At 33.3% G+C, this 12,497-nt stretch overlaps 1 protein-coding gene across 4 annotated transcripts in view; it reads left to right on the top strand.

Moving 5' to 3' along the window:
• LOC123313699 (multidrug resistance-associated protein 1) overlaps nt 1-12,497 on the top strand; it is a 48,766-nt gene that overhangs the window by 10,801 nt on the left and 25,468 nt on the right. For all 4 annotated transcript variants that reach the window (XM_044898682.1, XM_044898681.1, XM_044898680.1 and 1 more), the window contains exons 2-7: nt 1,488-1,668; nt 2,134-2,427; nt 8,448-8,714; nt 9,596-9,789; nt 9,919-10,113; nt 10,270-10,903. In XM_044898682.1, coding sequence (XP_044754617.1) covers nt 1,618-1,668; nt 2,134-2,427; nt 8,448-8,714; nt 9,596-9,789; nt 9,919-10,113; nt 10,270-10,903 — 1,635 coding nt within the window. In that variant the 5' untranslated portion in view covers nt 1,488-1,617. The remainder of the gene's footprint in view (nt 1-1,487; nt 1,669-2,133; nt 2,428-8,447; nt 8,715-9,595; nt 9,790-9,918; nt 10,114-10,269; nt 10,904-12,497) is intronic.

The raw sequence follows: 12,497 nt of genomic DNA, 5'->3' as shown, positions 1-12,497 counted from the left end.
GTTGAATTCTAAAACTAACACATAGAAATATCGAAAAAAACTTTCCTGCAAGCATTAATACTCTTAATCAACTTTTCTATAAACATAATTTGGCCGTTTTTAACGGTCGGGGGTAGGATGGTTTAAATAAGGGGGTAGTGCGACAAAAAACATGTGTCTGGACTCGAAACAAACTAAAATAGATCCTACTGCAGTCATAGGGTCCTCGTAAAAAGAGTCAATCGGCGCCATTTTGTGTGGCCCTCAATATTCAGGACGCACAGCCTGTACATATTAAGGTGTGTAATATTTGGTAATATCTTTGGTTTGAATTGTGAATTGTCTCTAGGCTGGACCGGTCTAGGTTGGGTTGGGGACGTAGGAGTATGGAGGGTAGAGAAATCTCTTCTGTACATTGTACCATCGTAGATATCAAAGATTAAAGAGTTAATAATCTCTATAATCTTTGGTAGATATATCTACGGTTTCCATAGACAACCTATTTTTGTTTCGCTAGCAAAACAAGCTCTAGTCTAGGTCTTATGGATTCTAGTGTACAGGGTGTCTCAACTTTTTGAAATCGTCAAAATCTCAATTTTTGCTAATAACTCAAAAACGAAGGATCGTAGGAGGCTACGGTCTTCACTATTCTTTGTTTTCTGAAAAAGAGCTTGCATGGAAACCGGGAAACGTGTCATCGGTTTTGCTCTAGCTTTTCTAGTTTCCGAGATTCCCTCACTGGCTTTGTCTATGCTCACTGGACATCGAATTTGGGACAACCTGTGCACTACATGTTTCTGTCAGCCTGTCGCATCTAATTTCGACCACCAAGTCGAGAAACCGAAAACCAACAAGGAGGCTCCTCCTTCACACCTTCACTAAAGTGTCTACCCCTCTGTCCCCTCTAGCAGAACGAACGATTTAATTCCCAATTAATTTGATAGGATTTGAAAGATTAATTATAGTAATTGAGTTCAAGGAGTTCTTAGGCAGAGAGTCTGTTAATACAGAATACCTAACTAACAGATACCTATGGTATCTGTTCCAGTTTCCAGTCGTCATGAACTTTAACCTTTATTAATACATACATACTCAAAAAAAACCTTCAGTTAAAACAAACAGCAACAAGTTGATACTCTTTGGATTTGGAATAATATGGATATACATATTTTTTCTTCAGCTTACCGGTATCGGTTGTCTGTGAGGCCAGGAAACCTGTTATAGGACTTTAATATGTTTATTCTCTTTATTTTAAAACTTCATGCTAGTTTGTTTCTAGTCATTTTTGCCAAAAAAGGGAATCTTGCAGTCAAAGAGGTTCCTCTTTCCTGCAGTTGATCTGAAAGTTTATGAAGTAAAAACTACAAATATGAAGCGAAAGAGCTCGGATTTCAATGGCACCCCATAAATAGGATTTATGTACACAACAGAACCCTTTAAATATGATATGATTAATGGAATAAATCATCCCACTGCTACTATTGCATAATATTGTATTATTCTTTTAGGAGCCAATTTTCCTTATTGAATGATAACTGATTGACTTGCGTATTGCATCAGTGAGCGAATCCGAAACCTTCAGCCTTCACGTAGTGGGCGAGTTTAATGCTCGTCGGAAAGTTATTTGGAAATTGAAAGATGACTTTAAATTCATCAGTGCTGGATAGATTTTGCGGTTCAAAATTTTGGGTAAGTTACATTTTCTCAAATCATTCAAGTTTTCACGTCTTCCTACCTGGTAATTACCCTTCATGCATTTGAGGTTATATTCTCAATTCAATGTATACTCAGATTTTTTTATATTTTTTTAGCACTATTTTCTCATTTCATGAATAATTTATGTATGAAAACATGTGTAATGAATGTTTCATTATTTCTTTTTATTAAATTCCGTAACTTTTCAAGTGCCATTCAACATAGTAAAATTAATCCTTACTAAACTAAAATGAGTATATTATGTGTCTGTTCTATCTTCCATCTCATATGAAATGATATTCTGCTAAAAAATGATGTATGCAGAAAAAATCAATTTAAGAATCTGAGTAAGTTGGAGATATCCACAAAAGAATAAAGTTTTAAAGGACTAGTCTCTAGTCTACAGGTGTTAGATTCAACCTCACTATTCATTTCAGTTAACTTCGAATTTATTTTCAGGATACATCTTTATCATGGAATACAACAGATCCAGACTTAACAGTTTGTTTTGAAAGAACAGTTTTACTATGGATTCCCTGTGTATTTTTATGGAGTTTTTCATTTCTAGAAGTGTCCTATATATTAAATAGCAAAAACAAGGATATACCTTGGAACTGGTTGAATGTATCGAAATTCATATTGACACTGTTTCTGTGTGTGTTATCTGCAGTTGAGTTCATAGTGAATTTAATTTCTGATAAAGAACTGTACAATGTGGATATATTTACACCTGGAATAAAAATATTATCTTTTGTGAGTATAAGATGATCATACTTTATTATTTGTTTTTTGCTATGGGCAGATTATTTGTCATGTAAACAGTATGGAATCATGAAAGCGTAAACATTTTTGCTTCATCTACTATATATAGATATATCAATGCACCTTTGAGGTCTGGCTATATATTAAAATTATGATTCATTGCTCTACATAGCAAGTTAAAATATTATTAGAGGTACTTTTTTGTTCACGTAATAAGTCGATTTTTACAAATGGAAACCATATATATTTTATCCCCACATTTCAAAGCAAAAAATAGGTTGAGTGTTCTGAGATCCACATATCTGAGTTTTACCCAAGGTTTTACCATTCATGAGATATTCTGAAAGAAAGGTTGCCCAAGGGCAAATTGCCTATACAGGGTGTTTCACGAGTCCTTGGCCATAGGCTAGTGCTGAATTCAGCTCATCTAGGTCTTTCAGGATAGTTGCTTCTTTTGTATTTTAGGCCATTAGTTTAAGAAATACAGGGTGATTTATGGATTTTAGCCTTAACTTTCGATATCTATATCATGAGAATGTTCTGATGAAAATATCTGATTTTAATGGAATTTATGTTCAAGATGGCAGATGCAGTTTCAAGATAATCAGGACAGTCCTCAGAATATTGAGATTTATTGTTCTTAGGTTATCGTCCAAGAATCCCAATATTCTTTCATTTCATTGAGATTTATCTTTCAAATATCGAAATCTATATTTTCTGGATCAGTGGAAAAATTTAAGTTTGCAGAATTGAAAAATGGACATTTTTGTCAATCAAATTTAATTTTCACTTCGCATGGCACACTTGTTACAAACAATAAACAAATGAATGAAATCATATTGCATGCTCGGAATACGGTCCTGTTATCAATTATTCAGTTATTAATTTCATTGGCACCTTCAGATATTTTGGATAGCAAAAGCCCTCCCTTCGATTGTCTTTCATTCTAAGACATCAACACACTAAGTGTTTAAGTACGTTGCCTTAAAAATATATTTGAAAAATGTATTAATGAACTATGATTTTTTTCGAAATTATTAATTATTAGATTGAATGACGGGCAAGTACCATCTAGGAAAAATAATATTATGAGTGTATTTGCTCTGTAATATTAAGAAGAAGCTCAGAAAATATGGATTTTTTGTACATTGAATGTTCATTATGTGAATTGATTTTGAAAAAAGATATCACCCGTCATTATCCCTAAGTTTTGATAATTTTGAAAGAATTCATAGTTTAATAATATTTTTTTCAAATATAATATTTGATCAATATATATATAATCAACCTGAAAGGTAATTTGTCGTTTGTTTCTCTTTTGTAACAAGTGTGCCATGCGAAGTGAAAATTGAATTTGATTGAAAAAATTTGTTTTTTCCAATTCTGAAGAGCTATTGGAAGTAAACAAGCCCACAAATATTCATCAAAATCGGACTACTCGTGCTCCAGTTATGGATATCCAAATTTTAAGACAAAATCCATAATCCATATCTCCGAATCTAATGGCTTTTGAGTACAAAAAAGCAACTTTTCTGAAAGGCCTAGGCCTAGATGACCCTCATTCACCATTAGGCTATGGCCAACTGCTCGTGAAACACCCTAAATATAAATTATTATCTATGTTCACCCTTACATGTGAAATTCGCTGACCACTGTTGATGAACAGATCTGAGGTTGGCCTCAGAAATAACAATTTCTCACAAACCTTATATCCATTTTTATCACAATCAGAAGTTATAGATATTCCCAAATATTTCAAAAAAAAAAGCTTAATTTGCCTCTTCTTGTCTTTGTACAAAATTTCAAACAGATCCGACATTTATTTCTATCTATCTGAGGTTGTCCTTAAAAATGAACAATTTCTTACAAACCTTCCTCTTATATCTATTCTTGTCACAATCAGAAATTATAGGTTCTCCCAAACATGTATTTTAAAAAAGAAGCATCTTCTTGTCTTTGTACAATGTTTCAAACAGATCTGACCTATATTTCTCCGTGAATTTTCGATGGACACTATTGCCTGAATATTTTTCACTGAGCTGGTTAATATTATATGTGAAAAAGTCAGTTTATTATGTGCAGAGTAAATTTGTTTTGAATGAAAAATATTCCTTGCAGTTTGAACTCACCAGATTCATTAGAAGACAATTCCTGCAAGTAATTCCAATCATATCAGTCTTTCATCTATGTTTACTTTATGATACAAGCTGTTGAAAACATTAGGGATTATACCAGAAATTTGCCAAAGCTTTGGACAAATAAGCTAAGCAGTAATTGGAGTGCAAAAGCTCAAAAATTGCCTAAGTTTAACTAGCTCTAGCTTCAACATTACTTAAGTGATTTTGAATATCACCCCGAGATGATTAATATCTTCCATTTGTATTTTTTTTCAATCTCTTCTTGTTGTACAGGGTGTGAGTATAAGAAAGTAGAAAATTTCCGTTTGTTTTCGAAGAATTTGGAAATAGTAGAGGCCTCTTTTCGAATACATTGCTATGGAAATATCGCTATATTATGAAATAACCCTTTTTCCTTTGAATTCCAGCTATAACTATGTTTATTTGCCAGTTGTGTAAAGCACTATCCCTACCGAGTCTTTACGTGACTGAGAAGTAGGATATTGATTTCAAGCTCTTCTTGTTGTACAGAAAAACATAAAATTTCTGTTTTTGGCTAAGAATTTAGAAATAGCAAGAACCTTTCACAGTTTTTCTTTGTGTTGGGTGAATTGTTGGGTTAATACCTGTGGAAATTTTTCATCATTTTCATGATACATTGCATTGCTATGGAAATACTGCCATGAGTGGACATACTGATATAATAATAAAATTAAAGATAATAAAATTTTCTATAGTTTTGTTCATTGTTACAGTTCTAAGCACTGCAAGTTTTGTATTTTTGGGAGATAATGCTTGACCCCAACGAGCATAATTATCGTCAAGAGCAGAAACTTATAGTATATGAGTCAAAATCTTAGGACGATCTCGAGGTGATCATTTTAGAGCTCTAGGAGTAATTGCGATGCAGTTCCTATAGCAACGCAATGTATCGAAAAATGGTGAAGACGTTTCTAGATGACCTAGCAAACCGCTCAACATGAAAAACAAACCAGCTTAATTCATAGCCTAAAAATCGGAGTTTCCATATTCATACTCTGTAGAACAAGGAGAGATCGAAAAAAAATACGCTGCTCCTCTTACGAATAAACCAAGGATGATGTTTCACTCGAAAAAAATCCAACATGGTCGAAGTTGTAGCTAGAATTTTCAGAAAGAAAAGCTGATTTCATAAAATTATAATATTTCCATAGCAACTTCTTTCAAATACTGCATTAAAACCCAAAATTTTTGGCTGCCTTTCATTAACACCATGTACAACAAAAAAAATATCTAAAAAAAATACCCTGTACCAGTGGCATACAGGTTCTTTTTCTCTATGAAATGAGTAATGATGTTGAAACAAGGTAGCGACATATCGTAAATGTAATGAAAAATTAACTTGTCTTGGATTTTCTCAGCAAAGAGCAGACTGTCATATATGTATTATAAAAATACGAACGTTCAGAAAAATTTTTTGTCAAGTGGGCTTTGGAATTTTGACGATCGATGTGCCGTCACTGTCAGCTTGTACTACCACATTTTTTGTGGAGTAGAAATATGTAATAATTTCAATGATATTTGTATCTAGTGTAACTTTTCGCGGAAAATTCCTAACAGATTCTCGCAAAATGCGAAACTCTAAACTTGGTAGTATCAAATTTGAAAGAAAATAACAAAATGTTTTAGGAAATGCTACCCTCCATAAGCTGAAGCTAGGCATTACACCCAAGCATAAAATATCAACATTCAAAATTCCATAATCTACTTGACGAATTTATTTGAATGCACATCATTTAGCTCCTATCCATTTCCAGATTTTCATCGAAAAGAAAAGAAGAACTCTTCCATTACTTGTCACTATTCAATTCAAAATTTCGATCACATTTTAACCTGAATTAGCGGTAACCAGTTTTATGCAATTGCAACTTTCCATGGATGCATGGAAATACCAGAACCTCTTATGCTCCTGGTGAACAAATGCTTCCAAACTGGACAGTTTCCAAGAGTTCTCAAAAATAGGTATAATCAAGCCATTTTTCAAGTCAGGGGAAGAAAGGAACCTATCAAACTACATACCGATTTGTATGTCCAAATCCATCCAAATCTCGTATCCTAAATTTTTTAGATAAAAACAAAATTTCATCCGATAATCAATTCGGTTTTAGAGGCGGTAAATCAGCAAAAGATGCGATCAGAAGAATAAGAGGAACTGTATACAATTGGTTAGGTTTATAGATCTTGCGAACGCTTTTGATACCATCTATCATGAAAAACTTCTTCGAAATCTCTATGTGATCGGCTTTAGAGGAAAGACATATGATCTCATCAGAAGTTACTTATTATTACCCTGAACACAATATGTGAAATTACATGAGAAGAAGACAGTTGAATTCGAAATACCGCAGGGAACAGTGTTAGGGCAAATACTATTCACAATTTATGTAAATAGTCTACTAGTAATGAAGAAAAGAGGAAAGGTTACCAGCTTCAGCAATAAGGCTGAAAGTTGGGGGGAACTTAAAATAGAGGCCGAAAAAGATCTCCACACTAATTTCGGGAAAACAAGTTGACCTTCCATTTGGAAATAACAAAATACTTACCATTTTCTTCTTATCAATCAGGTAATCCATGCACGGGTAATACTGGGGTTGATTAAGATACTTCAATCCCTGAAGCCGAACATTTAAAATACTTAAGGGTCACAATAGACCGACGACTCAGATAGGACAAATACATTGAAAGCTTGATGAAAAAACTCAGATATTTACCTACTTTCTAAGTTCAGATACTCGTCTCAAAAAATATTTAAATATCGCAAACTTGAGACAGATTCACTTCGTTCTTTGCCAATCCCAAATAAAATACGGAATAATCTGTGGAGGAGCATATGAGACCCAAATGAAAAGAATTGAGGTTATCCAGAAATGAATACTGCGCATCATTTACGAAAGGCCACTTCTATTTCCATCGGATGCCCTATCTAGAATTATGGACCTCCATCAGTTTTTTGCCCTAGAGAGGCTTCTCAGGATAAGGTCAGGGAAACTGTATATTTTGAAAAATCAACATGAATAAGAAATAAAATAAATCAATTTCTTTATTTTATAACCACAACTTCATTTTTACACATTCCTTAAAGTTTGTGAAAGTTGTATAAGAATCCAAAATGTTTTAGGTTCATTCAGTTGAACATGGTCTTTTGATCTTTGATATACATGCAATATAGTAGATATTTTATTTTATATTGTTGCTGTTCGTTAAAAAAAATTAAGTGGTGCAATAAATTCAATTTTTTTACATCTACCAAAAGCTAATTTCTGAGGTAATGTTTGATTCTTTTCGGAAAGGTGATGAGATTTTTTTGAAAAGATTTGGAATGAATGGAAATCATTGGCTTGATTGATATGATTCAAAATTTCATGGCAGGGACAATGAGTTATAAAATCTTAATTTTTTCATTGTGCTGTTTTTCAAGATCTTTTTCCATTGAAAATCTTTAAATTCAGTTCTTAGTTTGTTGATGGGTTTTCTCGTTTTTTGCCATCGTAAGCCAATCAAAAAAACATCATAATAAAAAATATTAGAATTAACTAAATAAAGGAGCTGCTCACATGTAGAAAACTGGAAGATTTTGTTACAAAAGTAATGTAAAGTGAAAAAATTAGAATTTTCTGTTATAAGTCATGCTTGAGCAGAGGACATGCTAAGCTCGGCAGTAGGCCAGTTGGCACATGTTTCCTATTAAAATTTTCTTTGGGTGAGGCCACAGTTGACAAGCCCATAATTATGGAATAATATCCAAATACAAAGTGGACCTTTTCATTTGTCCACTTCTTCTTGATATAATTTAGTGAATAGTAAATAATTATTAGGTTTGAAGTATATATATGTGCTAATTCTAAGTTTTTGCAGGCACTATCAGCACTACTCCTCTTATATAATCGCAAACATGGGTTAAGGACATCAGGACTTCAATTTTTATTTTGGTTACTCCTGGTAGTGTGTGGAGCATTTCAGTTGAGAACAGAGATTCGTACAGCCAGTGCTGGTGAAGGATATCTTATATCTTTCTTTGAATATGTTACTTTCATATTATATTATGCAGTCGTTTTGGTTGTATTTCTGTTGAATTGTTTTGTTGACCAACCTCCTAGAATCACTAAGTATCCAAGATCTAAGGTAAGATATATCTTCTTTACTTTGAGTTAATGAGAAATATACAAGAAAGTTGAACATCCCTCGCAGTCTTAAATCTAATTCGAAGATCTTCGCGAATTGTAGTTCTAGAAAAACTTCCAATATCCCTTTTGTAAGACCTCTATGGAATCGAAAACAGAGACCAAAGTTTGAACTTGATTCATTTTATTGCCTTATCTGTGAGGGAATCTCGGAAACTGGAAGAGCTAGAGCAAAACCGATGACACGTTTCTGAGCTCTTTTTCAGAGAAAGAATGATCTTTCGATCCTTCGTTTTTGAGTTATTAGCAGAAATTTAGATTTCGAAAAGTTCTCATAACTTTTTTGTCTTTAAAGTTACAGATCTCAAACATAAAACCTTCTAAAGGCATTTTTATACGTAGAATCTACTGACAAACGACTTTGCAATGGATTTTACGTAAAAAAGTGCCTGTAGAAGGTTCAAATTTCAGATCTGTAACTTCAACTTTTCAAAATCGTGAAAATCTCATTTCTTGCTAATAACTCACAAACGAAGGATCGGTTTTCACCTTTCTTCGTTTCTCTGAAAAAGAGAGAAATGCGTCATCGGTTTTGCTCTAGCTTTTCTAGTTTCCGAGATCCCCTCACTGGACATCGTATTTGAGACACCCTGTATATTATGAATTTTGGTGCTTAGCTGTATGACGATGCTTAGCTTTTCTTGTCTCCTCAGACATTGTTCTTGATAAACATATTGATTTTATTTCTTTTGGATTTGTTTATATTAGAGATCGTATCCGAAATAGAAAGAAGAAAATCAAAAATAATTATTAAATTTACCGATGTGAATCATTACATTTACTGATGCAAGTTTATGTGTGACTATAACTATAATGTTTCAGAAACCTTGTCCAGAAGAAGAAAGTGGATTTTTGGCGAAAATTCTCTTCTCTTGGTTTGATAAACTTGCATGGCTAGGATATAAAAAACCTTTAGTTATTGAAGATCTCTGGGATTTGAAACCAGAAGATTCTGCTGTTGAAGTTGTTCCTATTTTCAATAAGAACTGGCAGGCTACTTTGAGAAAAACTCATGGGTGAGATGAAAAATTATAATAAATACTTCCCTAATTTCAATCTAATCTAATCTCTTTAATCAAAATTTACTCTAATAACTGCTCTATACAATAGGTTAGGGTTTGCAATAATGAATTTGTCATTTACAGCTACACCTCAGTCCAAGAGACAAACGTGACTTACAAACCTGATACAGGAAACGTGGCGTTTTTCAATAATCCGAATAAAAAAGAAGCATCTATATTGCCCGTTTTGGTAAAGTCTTTTGGGTCAACTTTCTTTTTTGGCGCATTTTTGAAACTTATTCAAGACCTTCTGTCATTTGTTAGTCCACAAATTCTAAGGTAAGTGTTTTTATTATTTCATTATATTTTTCAACCAAAACAGTTCATTGTTAGGGGCCATGTACTTTTTTTTGATAGGGTTGTGGGTCTGTTTTGATCACAATACAATACAATTTTTTTTTTCAAGACACATGAAACGATCTTTATTTTTTTCAGTCTCCTCATAAATTTTGCGAAAAATAAAGAGGAACCATGGAAAGGCTTCCTATATACAGGTCTCCTTTTTTTAACTGCAACCATACAAACCATGGTACTCGCACAGTACTTCAATCGAATGTTTCTTGTTGGTATAAGAATTCGGACGGCTTTAGTCTCTACAATTTATCGCAAATCACTGAGAATATCTACAGCTGCAAGAAAAGAAAGTACTGTTGGAGAAATAGTGAACTTGATGTCGGTTGACGCTCAAAAATTTGTTGAATTAACGGCTTTTTTGAATTTGATTTGGTCAGCACCATTACAAATCATTCTTTCTCTCTATTTCCTATGGAAGATCTTGGGACCCTCAGTATTAGCTGGATTAGCAGTGATGATCATTTTGATTCCAGTAAATGGTTTTATAGCAAATAAAGTGAAAGTCCTTCAGATCAAGCAAATGAAGAACAAGGACGAAAGGGTAAAATTGATGAATGAGGTACTTAATGGAATAAAAGTTTTGAAATTATATGCTTGGGAGCCAAGCTTTGAGAGACAAGTGTTGAACATAAGGTCTAAAGAGATTGCAGTGCTCAAGCAAACAGCATATATGAATGCAGGTACATCGTTTATATGGTCCTGCGCTCCTTTTTTGGTAAGAATTAACCTCCTTGCGCAATATTTAACATGAGAAAATTGAATGATTTATTTAGAAATGCATTTATCGTATCTACAAGCAGCCTTAATGTACCTGATAAAATTCATGTAATTAGAATAATAACAAAATCAACTGAGTTTATTTTCCTAAGATACAGTGTGATTTTTATGTTCGTTAGTTTTCCTTTCTTGATAGGACATTTGCAAATAATCAAATAGTCATTCAATTTTTTTAGTGTCAGTATTCACATTCAACTACAATGCATATATTTATCTGGAGTGAGAGGATATCTTTGGAAAAAATAGAAATACTAACTGACCCGACAGACGTTGCTCTGTCAAATAACATTAACACAACTTTAAGTTCCAATTGAAATTTTGAGTTCAAAGTTTTCATGTTAGAAAATACTACTGATTAATAGAATTTTTCTACAAATGTGGGCGTTCAACCTTTTTCCCGCACGCATTCCAAGTTGCAAAGAGTCACTTTCCCAAAAGGTGCGTGCGGGAATGGATTAGCAGGGGTTTTTCCCGCACGCAAATATTATAGAGTAAATTAAATTCTATCGTGTTTCTATGCACAGAACGCCAACGATGAGAAACCCATAGTAACGACATGCAGAATTACGTCTGTCATTATATATGAATTAATCAAATGAGATATGATCAGTTTCGTGAAATGGATACATTTATATATTTCAAGCTCTTGTAGAAAAAATATTGTTCCTAACTCTTGCGGAAAGTGTCTTACCCGCACTCAACTGCTTACCCGAACTCTGCTTCGCATCGTTCGGGCAACGGCAGTTTCGTGCGGGCAAGTATCACTTTCCGCACTTGATAGGAAAATAACTATTTCCGGTTTACGTTGCCTGTCGATGCTTGCATTTATTTTTGAGAACTGGATCTCACCAATTTTAAGCTATGCATGAAAGTTTGAAATTAATAATTCGAACACTATGACTGCTGTGACCGACCGTACAGTGTGGGCAAAATTGGTGATACCTGAATTACACCATTTTTACTCAATGAGGTAGAGGAAAATTGATGTGTCATTTATGTCGTCTATTTTTTTGGGAAAAAAATATAATGCCATCAACTGCATTCCTCTTCTTTTGTGTTTGAGTTATTGGCCAAATTTTAAATTTGAGCGATTTTAATTTTGGTCATCATCTGCTTTCCTGTTTGTGCTATGATGTTGAAATGAAAACATTATAAAGACACTTTTTTGACAGCAATCCAGTGGCGTACTATAATTTTTTTCCTACAGGTTTATTTGCTGAGCTATAACATAAAGTTGTGTTTTTCTTATGAAAACAGTAGTTTAAAATGACTTAGAAAGAATCGCCATTTTATTATCGTTTTAGAAATATATCATACATCGCCCTCAGTCTTTTTAAGTCATTTTAAACTACTGTTTTCATAAGAAAAAGTACATCTTTATGTTATAGCTCATCAAATATACCTGTTGGTAAAAATCATAGTACGCCAGTGGATTGCTATAAAAAAAGTGTCTGTGTAATGTTTCCATTTGAACATCCTAGATTGAACAAAAACGGAGAGAATGACCAAAGATGAAATTTTAATTTTGACCT

Source organism: Coccinella septempunctata, chromosome 5 (assembly GCF_907165205.1).
Source record: "Coccinella septempunctata chromosome 5, icCocSept1.1, whole genome shotgun sequence".
In the NCBI taxonomy this organism is placed as follows: Eukaryota; Metazoa; Arthropoda; class Insecta; order Coleoptera; family Coccinellidae; genus Coccinella; species Coccinella septempunctata.
This window is presented reverse-complemented; position numbering and strand designations above follow the sequence as displayed.